The 17800-nt window shown below is 34.2% G+C and overlaps 1 protein-coding gene across 3 annotated transcripts in view; it reads left to right on the top strand.

The window, feature by feature from the left end:
- The window catches only part of UTRN (utrophin), a 561071-nt gene that overhangs the window by 245528 nt on the left and 297743 nt on the right, over nt 1-17800 (top strand). For all 3 annotated transcript variants that reach the window (XM_032650818.1, XM_032650820.1, XM_032650819.1), the window contains 7 exons: nt 233-388; nt 5014-5184; nt 9299-9478; nt 11669-11797; nt 14005-14175; nt 16490-16651; nt 17089-17226. In XM_032650818.1, the coding sequence (XP_032506709.1) occupies nt 233-388; nt 5014-5184; nt 9299-9478; nt 11669-11797; nt 14005-14175; nt 16490-16651; nt 17089-17226 (1107 nt within the window). The remainder of the gene's footprint in view (nt 1-232; nt 389-5013; nt 5185-9298; nt 9479-11668; nt 11798-14004; nt 14176-16489; nt 16652-17088; nt 17227-17800) is intronic.

Raw genomic sequence — 17800 nt, 5'->3', positions numbered from 1 at the left:
TTTTTAATAAAACAAGTATAACCTCTGTGAGTGTGTTTTCTTATCTGATTTTAAAAAGTCATTACAGCCTTGATTTCATTTTACTCATCCTTTGAACCAGATCTGGGAAAGATAAAGCCCTTTGATCTCCATAGTTAGTTCTTAGCTGTCAATCTTTGTAAGCCATGTCCTGAAATGGTTCCAGCTGGCATGTTTTCACTAATATGTAAAATTTGTCATCTTTATTTTTAAGAAACTCTATAAAATTTTGAGTGAAGTCAAGCTTGAAGTGGAGACTGTAATCAAAACAGGAAGGCACATTGTCCAGAAGCAGCAAACTGACAACCCCAAGGGGATGGATGAGCAGCTGACTTCTCTGAAGATTCTCTACAATGACCTGGGTGCCCAGGTGAGCAGAGCAAGTGCACTGCCCGCCTCTTAACATTTCACTTCTGGGAGAAAGCATATTTGAACTTTATGGCATTAATAATATATGTTTTCATTTATGGCAGTAATTTTTATTATATTTCTTTAAATGTATGTGTTACTATTACAATGATGAATAGTTACACAGAAATGTATTTTTAATATTTAATCCAGGTTAATTTCTGTGTTTTCAATGGCTACTGACTTTTCATAAGTTATTCTAATGAACTCTACAAATAATAGTCTCTGTATAAACTCAAGTTATTGGTCCTTGGATTTCTAGATTGAATAATCTACTAAGAAATGTTAAAAACATTAGGACTCTAATAAATAGTGATAGGAAGTTCACATTAATCTATCAGGATTTAAAATCCTTTCAAGAAACATCTATAATTCGGGCATTTTAGTGAATTCATGGGGAAGTTGTTAGGCCTTTTACTGTGAATGACCAACTGGATCCAATAGGCTTAACATCTTCTCTTATTGAGACTCTCTGCCCTGAAACCAGAGAAGCAAAAACAAAATAAAACAAATAAACAATGTGTGGAAGTGAAACTTTCTCATCAATATTGAAAAGCTGTATTAGTTAATACATTAGACCCTTCTTTGGTTATTAAATATTAACGAAGTTTCTACATAAGCCCAGCGAATACTAGCTGAAATTTTGTGATCACTTTCAGATTAGTAAGAAAGAACAGTCCTACATTTCCTGGGCAATGTGGACCACACTTCTGCAAGATTAGATTACTGGTGTGATACATTGTGTATCATTTTGATACACTGCACGTCTGAAACACATATGTTAGAACTTCTTTGTATATTACACAACTGAAGTTATTTGTGAAATATTATTGTATTTATTAATTGGGCATTTTATAAATGGGAATGGTGTGGTTGGTTTTACAACAGATCTCTAACTGTAATTATGGTTTTGGAGTTAAGTCATTTTCTCATTCAACACAATTGGGACTTTACTGTGTGTGAGGAGTTATACAGGCAGTTAGAGATACAGTGATAAGCAAAAACATATTATCTCCCTGCCTAATGGAACTGAGAGAAATAAAAGAAGAAAACTTTAATCAAGTAGCCATGCAAAGTAATGTCAGATTATCAGCCGGAAGTGTAATGAAGGAATGTATGTAGTGCTTTAGGAGTATATGTAAAGGGGGATTTGGTCCAGTCTGGGTTAGAGGAAGTGGTGCATAAGCTGAGATCTGAAGGATGAATAGGAGTAGCCTGGGTGAAACCAGTGGAGAAGCTTCCGAGGCTGATGGAACAGCATGTGTAAAGGCCCTGTGGCAGGAGGCAGCATGGTACTTTTGTGTGGTTAAAGCAGAGACAGCAAGTGTGGGAACATGGTGTTGGAGAGATGGGATGAGACCAGATCCGACCAGTGTCTTAGAATTTGTGGTAAAGGTTTTAATCTCTGTGTTAAGAGCAATGAGCAATTATGGCAGGGTTTTAGCAGGGAGATAACATGCTCAGATATATGTGTTTTAAAAGATCACCCACTGCAGTTTGGAGGGTGGATTGCAGAGAGGCAAGAATGGATGTGAGAAGACCAGTTTGGAAGTCATTGTTAACGCTCTTTGTGGGAGATGATGGTGTTTGAACTAGTTTGGAGCAGTGGAGATGGTATGAGCCGATTTTTTAAAGACATATTTAGGAAGTGAAATGAGCAGGACTTGGTAAAGGATTTGATGTGGGGATGCAGGAGCGAGAGATGAAGGATGACTCCTGGGTTTCTGGCTTGATCATGTGGAAAATCATGGTGCCATCAGTGGGACGGGGCACTGGAAGGAAAGGCAGAAGTGTGGAGAAATCATAAGCAAGTATTGGACATGTTGACATTTTAAGTGCCTTTGAGAGAGTTAATTGCACATATCAGATATTCACAAAGTTATTCAAGCCTGGAGAATATATCTGGGCTCGCTGAAGATATAAATTTTATGCGTCATCTGCATAGAGGTGGTTAAGTTTTCAGTGATGATGAAATTGTTTAGGGAGAGGATATAGTGAAAAAAGAAAAGGGCCTGAATTCAGTCTTGAGGGATTACCTCATTTAGAAGGGAATTTGAGGAAGATGAGCTTGTAAAAGAAACTAAAGTATATATGTATGTGTGTGTATATGTGTGTGTGTGTGTGTATACACACACACACATATATACATATGTATACCACATTTTCTTTATCCATTCATTTATCAATGGCTATTGTGAATAATGCTGCAATGAATATGGGAGTGCAGATATCTCTTAAAATAATGATTTCATTTCCTTTGTTATATACCCAGAAGTAGAATTGCTGGATCATATGGTAGTTCTTTATTAATTTTTTTGAGGGACCACCATGCTGTTTTCTGTAATTGTAAACTTGACATCTGCTAAGAAAGTAGATCTTAAGTGTTCTCACCACAAAAAAAAAAAGATAACTCTGTGAGATGGTGGATGTGTTAATTAACTGGACTGTGGTGCTCATTTCACAATGTATGTGTATCAAATTATCATATTATGCACCTTAAAAATTCACATTGTGCAACCATATATTTTATATATATACAGAACCACAGTAAGTAGCAAGAAGTGGTAGCACACCAGGAAAGTGCTAGGTCTGGGAAGCCAAAGGAAGGAGAACATTATGAGAATGAGTGTAGGCTGCTGTTTTGAATATTATTGAAAGTTAAATATGACATCCACTTAAAAATGTCCATTAGATCTGTTGCCATTGGGGCCATTACTGAACTTAGGAAAGACAATTTCTGTGGAGTGATGGGGATAGAAGCCAGAATGTCATGGCTTGAAGTATGTGTGGGAGGTGAGAGATGGTTTTGAGAACTTGTATGCGGAAGGTAGGAGAGAGGGAAGTCGTTAGGGGGAGGTGGGACCAAAGTAGGAAATGTGTGTGTGAGTGTGTGTGTGTGTGTGTGTGTGTGTGTGAGAGAGAGAGAGAGAGAGAGAGAGAGAGAGAAATGGAGAGACAGACATTTGAGTATGTTTCAGACCTGGTGGGAATGATCCTATTGAGAGGGAATGGTTGCATATTCAAGAGGGAGAGGGGATAAATGGTTATGTAGAAGATTTACAACTTGAGGGACTTCCATGGTGGTCCAGAGGTTAAGACTGCACTTCCACTGCAGGGGGCATGGGTTTGATCCCTGATTCCTGATCAGGAAGCTAGGATCCCACATGCCCTGTGGCCAAAAAAAAAAAAAAAAAAAAAAGATTTACAACTTGATATGGCCTAATTCAATATGCAGTACATCTTAAAATGTATTGATTAGGCTGAGAAGAGTATAAATTGTTATAAGTTGAAACTTAAATTATCTTCTTCCTGGTTTACAGAAATCTTTGGTAGCATTGTTTTATGGTAATTGTGTAGCTGCCTGGGCATGTCAAAGTCAGATAAGTATCATAATATCTTTTCAAAGAATTCAAGTATTTGTCTTCTGAAGTCTGCATTGAAGTACTATTAATTTAGAGTCATGAATTTTAATTAAACTCCATAGAAAAATATTTCACTTTTAAGAAGGAATTTAATAATAATCAATCCTTGAGACATCAAAGAGTAAAACTGAACCTATGGGACGAGTAAAAAAGAAATGTAATCCCATTTTACTTATTAAGAAAATTTGGTTTTTATATCTAAGAAATTTTGTATCATCTAAAAAGATTTCTTCCCATACATGACTTATCACTGTACTACTTAGGTAATGTTATCACCCATACATCTGTACACATGAAAGGAAGAACATGTTTTTTGTATGTATTGTGTTGTGACATCCTTTAAAGTGTCAACTCAGTGTTAGGTTGTGAATTACTTTAGTTTGAGAGTACCATCATGTAATGCAAAGGGTCAGACCAGCCTCAATCTGATGGTCATGCCACCCTGGTTATGGCCTTAACCTTTTTAAGCTTCACTGTCCTGTTCTGTTAACTGGAAAACATAGTGCCTTTCACAGGGTTTTATTGTATAACATGTAGATTTGTTAGCACAATACGAGAGCTGTATCAAGAGCCTGGTAAGTGTCAGTTCAGTTCATTTTGCTTTCCGTCAACAGCAGTAAGAGCAAAATAATAATAAAAGTTTATGTTGCATAGCCATTTACTGTATTTTACGTTAAGTGGTTAATTGTAAAACATGATTGTAAAAAATCTTGCTATTTCCCCCTCACATTGCTGGAATATCTGTGTGTTTTATAAACAGAATCCCTCATTGAGAGGATTTTAAGGCATCTTCTGTTCAAAATAATAAAAGGAACTATTCATTGATTTCTTAACTTGGCTGCAGGGACTGGGTCAAGCCCTTTGTGTATGTATTTTTTTTCACTGAAAACTCATAGCAACCTTTTGAGGGCTGAACCTCCCCCAAGGTCTCTTAGGAAGTAAGTGGAGAGCTAAGTTGAAAACTTAGGGTTGCCTGACATGTAACTACTACAGTATATTGTCCCCCCTGCAGAAAAGTAAGAATGGTGTGATTCTAGGTGCCAGAGATTAAGGTTAGGTCTGTCTTGGGGGTTAAGTATGAATCTGTTTGGGTCTTTAGTTAGTGCTCTGATTCATTCCCACTATGTTGATCTCTCTTATGCTCTTTTTTTTTTTTTTTCCTAAGGTGACAGAGGGAAAACAGGATCTAGAAAGAGCATCACAGTTGGCTCGGAAAATGAAGAAAGAGACTGCTTCTCTCTCTGAATGGCTTTCTGTTACTGAAACTGAATTGGTACAGAAATCCACTTCAGAAAGTTTGCTTGGTGACTTGGATACAGAAATTTCCTGGGCTAAAGTAAGTTGTAGTTCAGGTGAACCACCAATATTATGCCCATGTAATTTGTGGCATTTTGATCAGGGAAATCTGGGTAGATGTCATTTCTCTCCATTTCATATAAAATATAGTCTTATCTTTTTTCCATGTCTCTGTCCTAAGAATGAATAAGAATATTTTAAAAACAACTATCTTCAGAAGATATTTTCATCTTGATTCTGAAAGCGTTAAACTCACGTGGCTCATCACCGAGGGCTTTGTAGTCATTATGCTTAGGTGGTACTTGAAAATATTATAATTATCACCTTCAAAAGCAGTGACATTTTTTGAGTATTCATTCTTCACAAAGTATTGTGCTGAATTTATTTCTTAATTCTTCTATAGTAACTTTTGTACCAGTAACTAATCTTTCTATTGCAAACTAACTGGTGTAAAGAGCATAGGAACGGAATTTTCAAAAAAATCAATAAAAGATCCAAGAGTTTTCTCTAGCCCTGTAATTACTTAGAAATCACAGAGATCAGAGAGTTGATCTGCTAGTTCTGTCTTTTGACGTGGAAGAAGACTTGAATGAAGCACAAAATATTGATAGTTTTTCTTTTTACTGAAGTATTCGTTTCCTGAATTTGTTTTCTAAGAAAGAAGCACGTATACTAGAGATAAGTGCTGAAAATAAATGATTAATCCTGTGACAGAACTTTATATAAAGCTGCAGGTATCAGTTTTAACATTCTCTACAGGTGTCAGTTTATGGGGAGTGAAGAGGAGGTGCTATGAGGTCGTGGGATAATACAGCTCCTTAATTTGAATGCTTCTTTGGAGATAATTGTTGTAAGAAAGTCAAGATATTAATCACTAGGAAGAATGTTCTCAGTTTAGAAAATAGCTGATGAAAAGTATAATTGCCATGGGCTGTGTGAAGTGAAAAGAAATGTATAAAGGAAGTGAAAAACACTGGAATTCATGAGTTATGGTGGATGAATGCTAACCAAAGGGACCAAACTTTATTTTTGTTAAATTTAAGTTTTTCAAGGAAATATTATCTTCTTTCTGCAATACACTTTGAAAGCCATTATTTTCTTATAGCACCATAAGTCACATAAGCAAATTGAATAACATTTGCATAGTGTAGTACAAAAAAAAAGACAGGAGCAAAAATCATCTCGAATCAAAGAATACCCTGTTATCATTTCAGTTTTTTACAGGCACATATAGACATGCAGGCACAAGCATATTTTTAAAACAGAATTGTATCTAGTGTTTCATGACCTTCTTGAAAAGCCTTATATCTTTAACATTTTCCTTTACCTACAAGTGTTTTTGTGTCACACATTGGAGATAGGAATAGTATTTCATTGTATATTTTATTTTTTATTGTCCCATTCCTCCATTCATGTCCATTTAAATTATTACCAGTTTTCACTATTGTAAAAAGTGCTGTGATGAATAAAAATACTTGTGGCTGAATCATAGCATACATTCTTAATTATTTCCTGAGGATAAATTCTTAGCTCTAAAAATATTGGGTCAAGGGATATATCCATTTTAACATCTTATACCTGTTATGAAATTGTCCCTCAGAAATGTACCCAGCAGCTATGAGTGAGAATTCCTACTTGCTTGTTTTAACTACACTTTTGACAACGGTAGGCAAAATAACATGTTTTGGTTATTTAATTAGAACATTTTCCATTAGTTTATAGGCCATTTGTAGCTTCTATCACAGCTTGGTCTTTTAATTTAGAGCTCTTTACCTGTTACAGTTCTTAATGCTTAGTGTGTTGTGTATTGGTACAAAATTATTTTGTTTTGTTTTTTGCCACTGTAGTTTCCTTTCTGTTTTGTATGTTTTTTTTAAAACTTATTATGTATTTTTTAAAGAATACAATGCTTTTTAAAAAACTTATTTCTGCCTTTAGTGCTTAGAAAGGCCAACTCTACTCAAAAGTTATGTAATTATTTACTTATATTTTCTTCTAGCTCTTTTATAGTTTCATCTTTTTACCTTTAATGCTTTAATCCTTCTGGAATTTAGTTTGGTGTATATAATGAGGTAAGGCTCTAACCTTTTATTCCAAATAGTTTACCAGTTATCTCAGCACTATTTATTGTGTAATTATCCTTTCCCCACTGATTTGACATGCTCAGTTCATATATTCTTTTTACCTGTTACTTTGCTTTGTTTTCTGCTTCACTGATCTGACCCTCTGAAATGTTCTTCAACTGTTTAACTATGTGACTTTATATTTTAACATGTAGTTAAAGACAGGATTTCCTGACTTTATGCTTCTTCTTTTGTATATACTCATATGAATTTTAGAATTATTACTGTCAAATTCTTAGAAAAATTGTTAGAAATTTCGATTTGAATTGCCTTGAATTTATAAATTTGTTTTGAGGGGAATTGACATCTTTGTTATATTTGTCTTTTTAGTAACATGGAATGTCTCATTCCCCCCCCAAATTCCCTTACATCCCTACATAATGCTTTGGTTTTTTTCTTTGTAAACTTTATGATGTATGCAAAAAAGTTTATACCTACATATTTATTTTATTTTATTGGTATGTATGAAGTATGCTTTTCTTTTTTTTTTTTTACTAACTTCTTATGGTTGGTACATAAGCGATACCAATTTTTGCATATTTAATTTTTAATCATCAATCTGTGCACTCACATAAATTCAATTAGTTTTTCAGTTGATTCTCATCATTTTTAAGGTGAAGACAGTAAATATGATGTTTGTTTCTTCTGGAACTATTCACTCTTAAATTCCCATTTAATCTTATTTCAGATTTGAAATAATGAAGATGGTATATACAAATCATGAATTCATAGTACATTCTCTTCACTAGAGTAAACCAAATGAAACATTAGTATGTAATATAATCACCCATTTTTTCAATGTTGTGTTGTCAGATTTAAGAAACATGCATATTTCAAAACATTTTAATGAATTTCCACTATAATATTATGTAAAATTATTTTCAATGCAAACTTTAAATAGCATCTGCATTCTAGAACTTAGTGTTTTTATTCCATAGCTTAAAAATCATTATTTTCAACGTAGCCATTTTCTTTACAATAAAATCTATTAACATAGTGTGTGTACTGTTTACATTTAATTGCTTGTAGTTAATTATTTCTTACAGTTTTTAAAGACTACTGTAGTCAATCAGTGCATAGCCACTGAAGGAATGCAGAAACTTATTAACTGCAGAGAGCATGGCTGTGGGTATTCTGTTTTGTTTTTTCCCCTCCCTGCTGGAGAACACTTGAGAGAAATATTTCAGTGTCTGTATAAAAATACTAGTAATTGATGTGGCCAAATGAGTCCTTATACCTTGACTCACTTGTGAATTTGTAGTTTTTATGCCTTTCAAAATGTGATTTAATGATGTGACATTAAATGTAGATATGAGCTTCTTGAAATGATTTGTTTAAATATTTTTCTAAAAAGGTACAATAGCAGTAGGGTAGATATATGCATGTTACTTTTTGATTGAAAGAATTTTGTAGTTTTAATTTTGGAACCCAACATTCTCTTTATAATTCTCTGACTGCACACCCTGCCTGGTCAAACTTATGAATGTGAAAATCAAGTAATCATAATACCATCTAGAGTATTAGCTTTACATATTAAGACAAGTGTAAAACCAAAGCTTAGACGTGCTAGTTCTCCTGTGATGTATAGTACAAGATGAAATGTTTTTTGTAATGCTTATAAGCAGTCAATATGTTAAGTCATCTTAGAATTTTGAGTTCTGGGATAGTCCTGCTTTGCCCACTTGTAGTTACTGAAAATGGAACTGATTCATTATTTCTAGAGTTTTGATGAAGATAATTGTTGTTGTGTAAGGAACGGAATTTATACTTAAAATAAATGAAATAATTACCTTTCCACATCTAAATTTGTTACATTCTTTGGTGTTTGCATAATTAAATATTTAATTTTTATTTGAAACTTTAAAACTCTTATCATGTTAGTAAGTTGTGGAATCTTGTGAACCTTTGACATGTGTAAGTTATCTAGGGAGTCATGTATATGTGAAAGAAAAGTTTTTTAAAAATGAAGATTGTATAAACTTTTATAATGTTCTGAAAGATCAAGTAGGTCTGGGAACTTTTATTTTCTAGAATATTCTGAAAGATCTGGAAAAGAGAAAAGCTGATTTAAATACCATCACAGAGAGTAGTGCTGCCCTGCAGAACTTGATTGAGGGCAGTGAGCCTGTTTTAGAAGAGAAGCTCTGTGTCCTTAATGCCGGGTGGAGCCGGGTTCGCACCTGGACCGAGGATTGGTGCAACACCTTGATGGTATGTTTCAGGAAGAATTTCATGGTGAAATCTTCTCTCCTTTAATTATGTATAAACGAATACTGTTTTGATTAGGATTCTAAATCCTATTTTCTGTTTGTCACAATAATGTTTTGCTTGTGAATTAATTTCATTAGACTACATTTTATCTTTTCCTTTGAAAAGATAATAACTAGAAAGAGTTCACATGTCTCTATTAAGTAATAAACCATTTGTGATATACATAGAAATGTGTACTTTAATATCTTAGTAAATACACCTTATTTGCTACATTTTAATGACAATATTGTATTTAATTTTCATACTATTATAAACTGTATATATAATATTTGTAATGTTCTAATATTGGTGTACTAGTTAAGGGCACCAGTTCTAGCATCTGATGGCCTAAGTTAAAGTTTTGACTACAAACTGATTGACATTGGTCAAGTTATGGGTTGGCCAAAAAGTTAGTTTGGGTTTTTCCATAACATCTTATGGAAAAACCCAAACAAACTTTTTTGGCCAACCCAATACTTAAATGCCCTCTAAGTCTCAGGTTTCTCATTTGTAAAATGGACATTATTATCATTTCTACCTCATACAGTTTTTGTGATTATGACGTAAAACATGTAGGGCTCTTATAAAACTATATTTAAAACAACCAATTTTAGATATTGTTATGATGATTATGGTAATTGTTAAATGCTGTATGTTTTTAGTCTTTGGTTATAACAACACTACTACGCTGTTAACCAGTATTTCATGGAAATAGTGACCATTTAATTTCATTGTGTTTTTCTGTCCCTTTTATAATAACAATGAATATATGGCAACCGTACCTTCTCTTCCCTTAAACAAAGTTCTCATCTATAAGTTATTATTTGTTCTGATATATCTGAGATAGGACTCTTTCCAAATTCATAGAATTACTGGGTAATGGATATGAACAGAGAAAAATAAATTATTGTGTGTTTGGATATTTATTGAAATCAACCAGAATGTGTAGGGCATTGAAGTTGGTGGGTTTACATCTTGATCTGTCAGATTCATATCCAGAGTTCATCTGCGACTTACTACCTTCATAACCTTGGGTAAATTACTTAATGTCACTTAGCTTTAATTTCCCTATATATAAAACGGTATTAAAAGAACATATCTAACAGAGTTGTTAAATGTTGAATAACAAATGTGAAATTCTTGGCTCATAAAATATGTTCATTAAATATTTTATATATTCATTTTTATTATAACTAGTTTTATTCCACATGCTCATGGCCCTTACTTCTGCCTTATGCAATCTGTATCTTCTAAATTCTCCTTTCAAATAATATCTTTCTACACCTATTAGAACATTTGATTTATCTGCTTTTATCAAGGTAAATAAGTCTGGTGTTTATAAATTCTTCTTACTTAGAATCCAGACCACTGTCAAAACTTTGCTCATATGATTTATTGGTTCTCATTTTATTTTTTCAATGATTTTTCCATATTACAGATTAATAATTTGTTTCCTTGTTTTTAAACACTTCGAAGTTTCTTCTTAGTTTCCTTCATCCTATAAAATATAATTCCTAAAAGTTTTTGGTTTCATCATAAGGCTCCCCCACTCTTTTTCATCAAGTTCTAAATTCTTGCCTTAGCCTCAGCAGTTTTGCCTAGTTTTAACTGACTTAACTGTTTTCAAATGTATTCTCTCAATCACGTTATACCTTGCTTCAGGAAGTATCACTGAGATCTGTTCCAGGTGTAATGTTAAGTGGTCGGTACTGAGGTGAAACAACAGGGGCCCTGCCTCTAAGTACTTACAGTCCATTGAGCAGGCAAAATTTGAATCATTTTTTAATATTATTACTTCCTTAAATGAGTTTTTAACAAATATGATCAAGGAGGGGCCAGTGAGATTATTTGTAATATAAGAATGACGGATAGGGATTAAAACAAAATGAAATTAAAAAAGAAACTTTCACCTTTTATTCTTCTTCAACTTTTCATCGTATTGAGATCTAAATTAAAATTAAAAAGTGCTCGGTCACTGTGCATTTTTAGGAATGAGATTTATCCATTGGGGAAGAGCTTTGTAGGAAGGTGGAAATTCTTCTTGAAATTCAGCGTAGAGTTAGCACTTTGAATGTCTTTTAAATGTCTTCTAAAATTATTGTCTTAAATATTTCATATGATTGTATCAGCATTTTATTAATTCCTTTCTAGAACCACCAAAACCAGTTGGAAATATTTGATGGAAATGTTGCTCACATAAGCACCTGGCTTTATCAAGCTGAAGCGCTATTGGATGAGATAGAAAAAAAGCCAGCAAGTAAACAGGAAGAAATTGTGAAGGTAGCGAATGTAGAGGATCAGTAACACTTCTGGGAATGGAAGGTTTTGCTGTTCTCTTTCTCTCGGGGAGTACTCCAAGTTACTTGTGCACACAAGCTTCCCATGCAGTAGATTCATTAGCTTTTATGTTGGTGGGATAAACTGAGTCTTTTTTGTTTGTTCTTTGTATTTTGTCTTAGCTTATTTTTTGTTCCGTTCCTTTCTTGTAAGAATTAGCATCTAAAAATACCACATTATGTGATTGTTAATAAATTTTTTCCATTGCAGTTTAATAAGCTATAAAAAAAACTCCATTTTGTCATACAAGGTAGTTGAATGCTGGGTCATTAGTTCACCACAAAAGGTCATTCTTAGTTATTTTTTTAATGACTTGCAAAACTTGGTGGCAGTGTAGAAAGTCAAAGCAAAACTGACTTCACAATGAGTATTTGGCTTTCATTTCTTGCTGCATATTGCTCCCTGACCCAGCTTTGCAGAGGAATCAGCTGTATGAAAAAGATAGTATACTTTTTCAGAAGCACAAAGTCTGGCAGACTTCTCTCTTCACTTTGCTCAGCCTCTTGATACCCTTACTCAGTGGTGTTAAGCAAAAAAGAAATTGTTGTCTCGGGGGCTCCAGAGTCTCAGAAAAGTGCCCAGAGTACCCCTTATTCATTCCTGTGTTTCTACATTTAGTTTCAAAGTTGAAGGTCAGATGTAGCTTTTAAGAATTCCTCTTCGAGAATCTTTTCTTTTTACCACTCAGGCCCCACCAGTCCTTCCTTTGAACCCTTTGTCATGTCAGGCATGGATGAACAATTGAATTCTAGGTTACAAATGTACTTTCTCAACATTTTGCAGACATCCTTGAATGAATCTTTTTTTTCCCTTTACATTGTTTATTGATGACAGAAACAGTGCATAATTAAAGATTTGATGAGGAACCTGCAAACAATAAAGCATGTGTCTGTTGCCAGCAAAATACAATTATTCCAGGTCCTTTAGACGTTACAAATAGAGTTCTTTCACAGCAGATGGTTCATACGTAACAAAGCCATTTTAGAGTGTTTAATTGTGCTTCTATAAAACCTTCGAAGAATGAGGTAGTTTCCTTTACTCACCACATTTTCCCCATTTCCACGATTACACTTTTAGTGAACTTATTAAATCCTTTTAACGTAACCTTTAAACAATTTTTCATGAAAGCCAAGCCTTATTTACAAAGTGTTTATTTCTTTCCACTTGATTTTTCTTAAAGAGAATTTCAAGAATCACTATACAGATAGCAAAATTTGAGACAAGCAACGGCTGGTTTTTTTTTTTTTTTCATTACAATCAGATTTAGATGTGAGAGAACACGTTCTAAAAATTCCATAGTTAAGCTGATGTTCCCTGTTTCTATCTATATACACTGATTTAAAAACAGTTCCTCAAACTACTTATTTTCTCTCAGCCACCATAACAAGTAAACACAAATTCTTCACAACAGTGGGTTAACCTCCATGTATTAGCTGATTGTGTGCATTGCTGGATCATTCATTCTCGTAAATCACCAAGAAAACATCTGCAGAATTTATAGATGCATACAGATTAGCTAGCTTATTTTTAAGACTTCATTCAAAATCTACTTACAGCCATACATACTCTTGAGAGAATTCCAGCACTCTTCAAAAACTTACCAATGAAGTAGAAATTGAGGCAGGTATGTACATTCCTTTCTTAGCCCTGAGAAGGAATTTAATGACAGTTGTGAAATTAGCTTGAGGAAACTGCATAATGTTGTTGCATATTTTAGTTAAAAACTAAATGATAATATTCGACTAATTTCCAAATCAGTTCACCTTCACCAAGGAAAGGCGGATGGTGGTAAATAGTATTTCTAGGGGGAAAAGAAGTCAGCCTGCTCCTTGCCACTTATTCCTTTATTCAGCCTCAAGAGGCTTTGCAACTCTTAGAATAAAACGGTTGAAGAAATGACACAATAAATCTTATAGACTATTCAATCATAAAATAAAGTTTTATCCAATCTGGTAGTGATCGAAAATGCTTCCCATGTAACATGAATGAGTCGTAATGTATGAAAAGCTCTTATTCAAACTGATCGTGCTGAAATCTCTTACTAGGAATCTCAGACATTTATTTAAACTACCTTTACTTCCGAGTTAGCATTACACCCATGTTTGGTTTTGATCTTTCCCACGTGATAATTTTGTTTTTCTTACAATTAGCGTTTACTCTCTGAGCTGGATGATGCTAACCTCCAAGTAGAAAATGTCCGTGATCAAGCTGTTGTTTTGATGAATGCACGTGGAGGCTCAAGCAAGGAGCTTGTAGAACCAAAATTAGCTGAATTGAATAGAAACTTTGAAAAGGTTTCTCAACACATCAAAAGTGCCAAAGTAAGCAATTATGTTTGTATATAAAACTATTTTTCTTATAGATATGTAGCTACGTGATAGATAATTATATGGTGTATATATCAAGAGTTTTTTAATTAAAATGATCTTATCACTTTGGAGCATTTGTTCTTATTTATTTTGATTATGCATATGAAGGAGAGACTATAAGAAATTAGTATTAAAGAAAATAACCCATTAGAGAAAAGGTTTCAAAGTATTGAAATTATGAGAGGAAGGATCATCTTTTTTGCAGGAAGTAAATATTTTCTAACTTTGCTTTGTTTTGAAACACTTGATATAATAGGCCAAACAATCTTTCATAACCTACGAATATACTTAGATTATTTGCAACTTAAAGAAAACAACAAAAATCTTGCTTTAACTTTTGTCTTCCTTAGCCTTGACCCTACTTCCTTACCTTCTGACCTAAGCTCACTTATTCTTTTCAATAGATCTATGGGAGATTTTTCCTACATATGTTAAAGAGTAATGCAGGAAACATAGGAGATGGAGTGAGAGAAAGTACAAAGAAAATTATTGTTGTCCCCATAAATAATTTCTGTTAACGTTTTGGCATACATATCCACTCTTACTCATGTGTATGTGATATTAAAATATCAAAAATTTTATATTGTTTTGTATATTCTCTTCAGACAAGGTTTTTAGCAGCTATTCAATTAAATGATCTGTTACAATATTCTAAGTCAATTTTCCACTTTTATTGTGCTTTTATAAATATTGTATTGTTAAAATTCTTTTATGCATGTCTTTTTGTTCATTTCTTAGTATGCCCTTAGGATCACTTCTTAGAATTCCTTGATATTGTTGTGAAAGTTGTACCTATAAATGCTGTTAAATAGATTTTTCCAAAGATTCCTACCGTAAGTTTGTGCCAATTTATATGTTCATAACCAGAGTGTGAGATTGCTAGCTTCCCTATGCTCAGCCAACACTGCATGTTATTTTCCTGCTTTTAGTTTTAATGAATTTGTTACGTTGATTTTAGGCACATAAATATTGATGTAAAGGCTTTCTATATAGATACTGTCTGAAAATACTGCATTGAGAAACATGTACTTTTTCGAAGTTTCTGTATCAAAATCCAAGGGGCGTTGTACTGGGGAAAGTTAACTGGGAGGCATTCTTTGGGATGTCCCTATACTGGGTAGTGGCCTTTCTTCCTCTCTGTGGCCATGGCAGGGGTGGCTTCCGGATCATGGCACTGTTTCCTGCTGTGCTCGCCTGCGGTCTTGGAACCCTCCTCCCACTCCAGGCAGCCACGCTCACTTGCACACCAGTTTGCATCCCTCGCTGGAATTTGGAAAACATGGGTAATCAGAGAAGCCCAAGTTGGTAAAATTATTGCTGTGGGAATGAATGAAATTAAAGTCAATTCAAATAAATGCGAGTTCTTTCTTGACACTGATTAAATGGTGAAAGGTCAAATTAAGAATATCTTTTCTTTTTTTTAAACATCTTTATTGGAGTATAATTGCTTTACAATGGTGTGTTAGTTGCTGCTTTGTAACAAAGTGAATCAGCTATATGCATACATATATCCCCATATCTCCTCCCTCTTGTGTCTCCCTCCCACCCTCCCTATCCCACCTCTCTAGGTGGTCACAGAGCACCTAGCTGATCTCCTTGTGCCATGTGGCTGCTTCCCACTAGCTAGCTATTTTACATTTGGTAGTGTATATATATGTCCATGCCACTCTCTCACTTTGTCCCAGCTTACCCTTCCCCCTCCCTGTGTCCTCAAGTCCATTCTGTACATCTGCGTCTTTATTCCTGTCCTGCCCCTAGGTTCTTCAGAACCTTTTTTTTTTTTGGATTCCATATATATGTGTTAGCATACGGTATTTGTTTTTCTCTTTCTGACTTACTTCACTCTGTATGACAGACTCTAGGTCCACCCACCTCAATACAAATAACTCAATTTCATTTCTTTTTATGGCTGAGTAATATTCCATTGTATATATGTGCCACATCTTCTTTATCCATTCATCTGTCGATGGACACGTAGGTTGCTTCCATGTCCTGACTATTGTAACTAGTGCTGCAATGAACATTGTGGTACATGACTCTTTTTGAGTTATGGTTTTCTCAGGGTATATGCTCAGTAGTGGGACTGCTGGGTCATATGGTAGTTCTATTTTTAGTTTTTTAAGGAACCTCCATACTGTTCTCCACAGTGGCTGTATCAATTTAAATTCCCACCAACAGTGCAAGAGGGTTCCCTTTTCTCCACACCCTCTCCAGCAAAAATCTACAAACAAGAATATCTTTTCAAAGAACATTTTTCCTTCTACAGTTGCTGATTGGCCAGGAACCATTATCATACCAATATCTGGTCACCACTGAAGCATTTGAAGCTGGTGTGCCTTTCTCTGACTTGGAAAAATTAGAAAATGATATACAAAATATGTTAAAAGTTACAGAAAAGCGCTTGGAATCCAGTGATGAAGATGAAAAGGTTGGCTCAAGCAGATTTTCAAAACTGTGGTGTTCTCACTTTTCTTCTCTGTTATTTATATTTTTACATTAATGATGTTTACCCAAATATCTGCCAAACATGATAGAACAGATTTAAATGTGACTTTCTGGTGAGTGTCAATGTAAGGTTTGTCACGTGATTTACATAATGCTTAAAAAAAAGACATACTTTCTGACTATAAAGGTACTGTTATCTTAGTTCTATTTAACTTCTGCTAAACTAGCATTCTTTATGAGTTATTTTAACTTCATATATGAAATATTTTAAGAAAAACATAAACTTTGGTTGTATATCATTCAGATAAACATATGTTGACTTATACTATACTTTGTAGGTTAGTTCTCCTGCTTGGGAACTGATAGTAAGTGACCCTGTGCGTTTTTCTTTTGAGTAATTTTTATCTTTTAAACATTCAGATGGATGAGGAGAGAGCCCAGATTGAGGAAGTTCTACAAAGAGGAGAACAAATGTTACATCAACCTATGGAGGATAATAAAAAAGAAAAGATCCGTTTGCAGTTACTACTTTTGCACACAAGATACAACAAAACTAAGGTATTGTCATGGGGGTGTCTCTGTTCCACTTAAATAACTTTTTCAGCTCTTGCCGTTGAGAAATGTGATGTTGCATTCAATGACATCTCAAAACAAACCAGTTGGAATGGTATCTCCTCGTTTCTCGTGTGTATTGCTAGATATGTTTATATTTTTGGATGAGGCGAGACTCACAGAAAATAGAAACATAAAACCTTATTATTGACATCTCTTGGTTTTCTGATAATGTTTTAAACCTTTGGGGAGTGACTTTCTCCTTCAGTTCTGTATTTTATGTGTGGAGGTCTTGACCACATAAAAAAAATTTCTAGTTTACAAATAACTAAATTTGTGAAATTGATGAAATATGATTTATATTCTAGGAAAAGATTCACCACCAGCTCCCTTTTCAATAGCCATCTTTGCAGCTGCATTGTAAATATGCTGGTGTTCCCCAGAGGTCTGTACTTAGGTAATCCTTCTAGAACCAGTTTTAGTTGATGATGTTGGAATCTACTAGAAGATTCAGGTTTCTCGGCTTGCTGCCTGTTGGCTGTCTCTGTTTGTACTGCAGCCTTGTAACAGGTCCCAAGCT

Source organism: Phocoena sinus, chromosome 12 (assembly GCF_008692025.1).
Source record: "Phocoena sinus isolate mPhoSin1 chromosome 12, mPhoSin1.pri, whole genome shotgun sequence".
NCBI lineage: Eukaryota > Metazoa > Chordata > Mammalia > Artiodactyla > Phocoenidae > Phocoena > Phocoena sinus.
The sequence above is the reverse complement of the archived record's forward strand: the minus strand, read 5'-3'. Positions and strand labels throughout refer to the sequence as shown.